Genomic DNA, 4141 nt, shown 5'->3' with positions numbered 1-4141 from the left:
AATAATTTCTTACGAAGTAAGCGATTTGTCCTTTTCTAAGAAGAGTTATCCCCATAAAATGCAGTTCCTGGCTTTTGGCTTCTTTTTGTTGTTTGCTTTAAACTTTGCAATACTCTGGATATATTTTACATACTACAAGAATACAGGATGGCTTTATGAATTACTACTTCCAATCAGTCTTCTGAGAAACTTTAAAGTTACATACTAGCAATATTCTATCTTCTTTGACTTAAAAGTGCATACACATTCCAAGGTTTCATGTGTTTCCCAGACATCTTTTAACATACATAAATTACATCAGGTGTTTTTGTTCTCAAAGGGAAGAAAAGTTGTTACAAATTCACAATTTTAAGAAGTGTTCTGTGGAAAGTGTGCTACATTTTTTCTTCTGGGAAGTCAAACCAAGAGGATCTGTTGACAAGTCTCTTTGGCAGTGTTAGGATCAACGGTCGTCTCTCTGGACAGTCTAGGAAGGAAATCCTGGGGGAAGGCAGTTGACTGGAAGGCGATGCTGGTGCTTCCTGAATGTAGCTGGTTACAGTTTCTGTATGAGGGGTGTTACTGCTGGTATCCGCTGTGGTAAGACCCTGATCAGCTGCTGTTTCTTGAATTTTGACATCAGCATTTTTAATGTCACTGTCTAAGTGTCCCCTTCTGGTAGGAAGACTGTACTTTTTGGCTGCTCCTTCAGTTTCCTCACCAAGTTTGTAAACATCTTCACACCCTGTCCTTCCCACAAAAGAAGATGGAGACTCATTTTCCCTCTCCTTTCTCAGAGTTATGCCTGTCCAATTAATACTGCTGTCACATTCGATACTTTCTGGCTCCTTGCTACTATCACTATCAATTGTAATCACCACTGGAGAAGAATGTGATGAGTTACTCATGTGATGTTTCCGGTGTTTCTTCTTATGCTTTTTCTTTTTCTTTTTAAGATGCCTTGTTGTATCTGTCGCTTTTCCTTCATAGACTATCTCCACACTTGGACTCCTAATCTTTTTTTTCTTTTTCTTATGCTTTGTCTCACCAGTTGCTCGATTGTCTGAATGGCTATCTTCGTTTTTGTAGCAATCACTAAATTTTGAGACAGTTTTCTTGGGGTCGTTTTCTCTTTCTACACTTGTGCTCTCCATGAATGTATTCTCCAAGTGGCGAGTCTTATACTTCCTTTTTCCACCAGGCTTTTCACTTTTCATTCTATCGGTTCCTCCAGAAGGGGTCCTTGACCTGTCGCTTGATCGACTCCTTGACCTGCATCTTTCATAACAGTAATAGTGTCTCTCGTGCCCCCCCTTCTGGCTACGCGGATCTGTCTTTTCAATATATGATCGTATTCTGTATTCTGGACTAGCAGATTGCCTCAAGCAGGAAGCACTAGACTGAGTTCTCCGCCTGCTGGAGGATTCACAGCCATCTCCAAATGCTTTTCGACTACAGAAAGCATAACCCCACTGGTATCTACTTTCATAGCTGTCTCTTACATAGTAACGATCACCATCTCTACTTCTTGATCTTTTTTTGCCATGGCCTTTGCTACGTGATCGTGATCTGCTTACTTCTCTGGATGGAGTGCTCTCACGACTTAGAGAGCCTCTCTGGGTTTTTAGAGAGGCTCTGAGGTCATGAGCCCTTGACTTCCTGCTACTTCTTTTGCTCCTGTGCTTGCTACTATCTCTGCTTCTCGATCTTTTCCTTTTAAAATGGCTTTTGCTACGATGCTCCTTCCTAGACCGATGGCCATGACTGCCTCGACTGCTCCGTGAACAGGATTGTGGGCTCCTGGACTTCCTCTTTCTAGACAATCTGTGATTCCAAGGGGAGCATATTGTGTCACTCCCTGGAGAGGGGCTCCAGCTCAAGTGCTGTGGAGACAGATCTTTTACCTTACCTTTGTCCTTCTCATCATCTTTGGACTCTGCCTTCTCAATTCCAGGAGACAAGCAGCTTCTAAAACTACCTACATCCTCCTTGTACGTGGGGCAATGTGGCGAGAAACTCCTGCTTGATTCACTATCACTCCAGCTGCGACACTGGATTGCCTGCTGTTTCTTCACCTCTTCCTTCTTCTCTTCCCTGATGGACTCCTCAGAGTCTGACGACAATTCAACCACTTCTGGTGTCCTCTCAGCTAATGGCTTAACATAGCCAACAATAACACAATTGTCCGAGGAAGAGTCACTGTTGTTGGAGTCTGCATTAGCCTGTAACTGAGTCTGCCCTTTGCTTCTTCGACTCCTTGTAGCAGAGTCCTCATCAGAACTTTCTGACATCTCCAGAGGAGAAGCTATGGTTGCACGAACCTCTTCTGAAACAGAATAGGAAGGCCCTGGAGTTTCATCATCCCAGGGGGCCTGATCAAGACCAGTCACAGACAAACTGTTATCTGGCCCCTGAGAATAAGCCATATCTGGAGATATTGTAATAATTGAGGAGTTGGACTGGCTTCCCTCATCGTATGATGGTGCAGGACAGTCATAATTGGCGTGTTGATCATATGCTTCTAAGTTGAAAGGACAACGGGCAAAACTGATGAATTCATGTAAGAAGTGTTCAGTCCGATTCAGCAAAAAGGGCTTCAAATCGTCAGCGAAGGCCTGACTTTCCAGATCATACCTAGTCACATTACTCATGATAATGTGCTGTACAATATTAACCAAAGATCCATGGGCACCAAACAGGACTGTAAGTTCTCGCTTCAACCAAGGAACCAATCTGTGAAGGCAAGCAGGGTTGCGGCGGAAAAATTCTGCTGAAATATCTCGATAGCGGCCACCATCCTGAATGCTACGAATGCGCACACCGGTACGGTACAAAGCTCTGCGGAAGTTGATCATGTCCTCCTCCTGAATCTGCCGCAGAGATCTGCCCTCTGCGCTAGCCTGCCTCCTTGAGGCCAGCCTCCTTATCATCTGCTGAATCTCATCATCTCTCTGCCGCACTGGTTCGCTCGACAACCCTTCAAACAATATCCCGTTATCTGGAGGGGACAGCGTCCTTCGGGAAGGATAACTGCCAGAGCGGCGTTCCCCTGTTAAAGTGGTACGGTAACGAAATCTCCGGCCATTGGGGCTGGAAAAAGAGCTGTTTTCTGTTGGGCTGAGTATGTATTCCTTAAAGTCATCTTCAGCACGAATTGTATGGAAAATGGAAAAAAAGGGTTGCTTGCAGAGAGGGCATTCTGCTTTGTTTTTTGACCACTCCTGGACACAGCGGAAACAGAACCTATGCAAGCAGCGATCCAGATATGCAACATTGTCAAATCTATCCAAGCAGATGGGGCATTTAGAGTCAGGAGATGCATCTGTTGGCAGCTTGCTTGTGCTGGCTTTTGGCGAAAAGTTGCTATCTTCTGAAAACTTATCTGCTGAAGTCATGTTCTACAAAACAAAGACACAAAAGAGCATTGCTATCTCAGAGACACAAAAATATTACAGACACAAACATATTACAGTCACCTTTAAGGCTGCAAAACCCAGCCTTAGCACCGAGAGAATAATGAATAAAGAGGCAGCACGATCTAACTGCTTTGGTTGGCTTCTCTTCACAGTGAGATCTGGTTCTTCAGCACTGCAAGTTTCAAACAGAGCTTGAGCCTTGCTGGCCTATATGACAGTAACAGACAGGACTCTGCCTTCTTTCCCACTAATAAATAACTGCTTTGACATGATCAGTAAGTTTATGATTAACACGATACCCTCTAAAACACACTTCCAAAGGAGACCAGTGTTTACATATGAAAAATATGAGAACGGTTAGTTCTGTCCTTGAAGAAAAGAAGTCAAAACAAATAATTGCACTCGAACCAAACTACCATCTTCCTAGTTCTGCTGGGCCTGTCCTGTCCTGCACCGTGTGCCCATATTTTGCTGGGCACTCACGCGGCACCACATACAGCTGTTGCAGTAGACGATCTCCAGGGATGCACTCCAGCCTAAATCCATCTTTGCTTTCACGACTGAAGCTCAAACAGCCAGGTGTCATTCCTACACCCATCCTCAGGTACCCTGCTGCCTTAGCATCTAGTCAGCCCGTTGTCCTGGTTTGCGTCCCCCACAACGCAAGGTGCGACACCACCACCGCCGCCCGCCCTCTGCGGGACGCCTCCCCGCCCAGCCTTCCCACCACCGCAGTCCCCGGAGCC

The 4141-nt window shown here is 45.2% G+C and overlaps 1 protein-coding gene across 1 annotated transcript; it reads right to left on the bottom strand.

The window, feature by feature from the left end:
* Positions 1–374: 374 nt before the first annotated feature.
* TOPORS (topoisomerase I binding, arginine/serine-rich, E3 ubiquitin protein ligase) lies at positions 375–3374 on the bottom strand. The gene has a single exon (XM_009895870.1). It carries the CDS (start codon positions 3372–3374, stop codon positions 375–377), a length of 3000 nt encoding a protein of 999 aa, XP_009894172.1.
* Positions 3375–4141: the final 767 nt, after the last annotated feature.

Source organism: Charadrius vociferus, unplaced genomic scaffold (genome assembly GCF_000708025.1).
Source record: "Charadrius vociferus isolate BGI_N301 unplaced genomic scaffold, ASM70802v2 scaffold231, whole genome shotgun sequence".
In the NCBI taxonomy this organism is placed as follows: Eukaryota; Metazoa; Chordata; class Aves; order Charadriiformes; family Charadriidae; genus Charadrius; species Charadrius vociferus.
The sequence above is the reverse complement of the archived record's forward strand: the minus strand, read 5'-3'. Positions and strand labels throughout refer to the sequence as shown.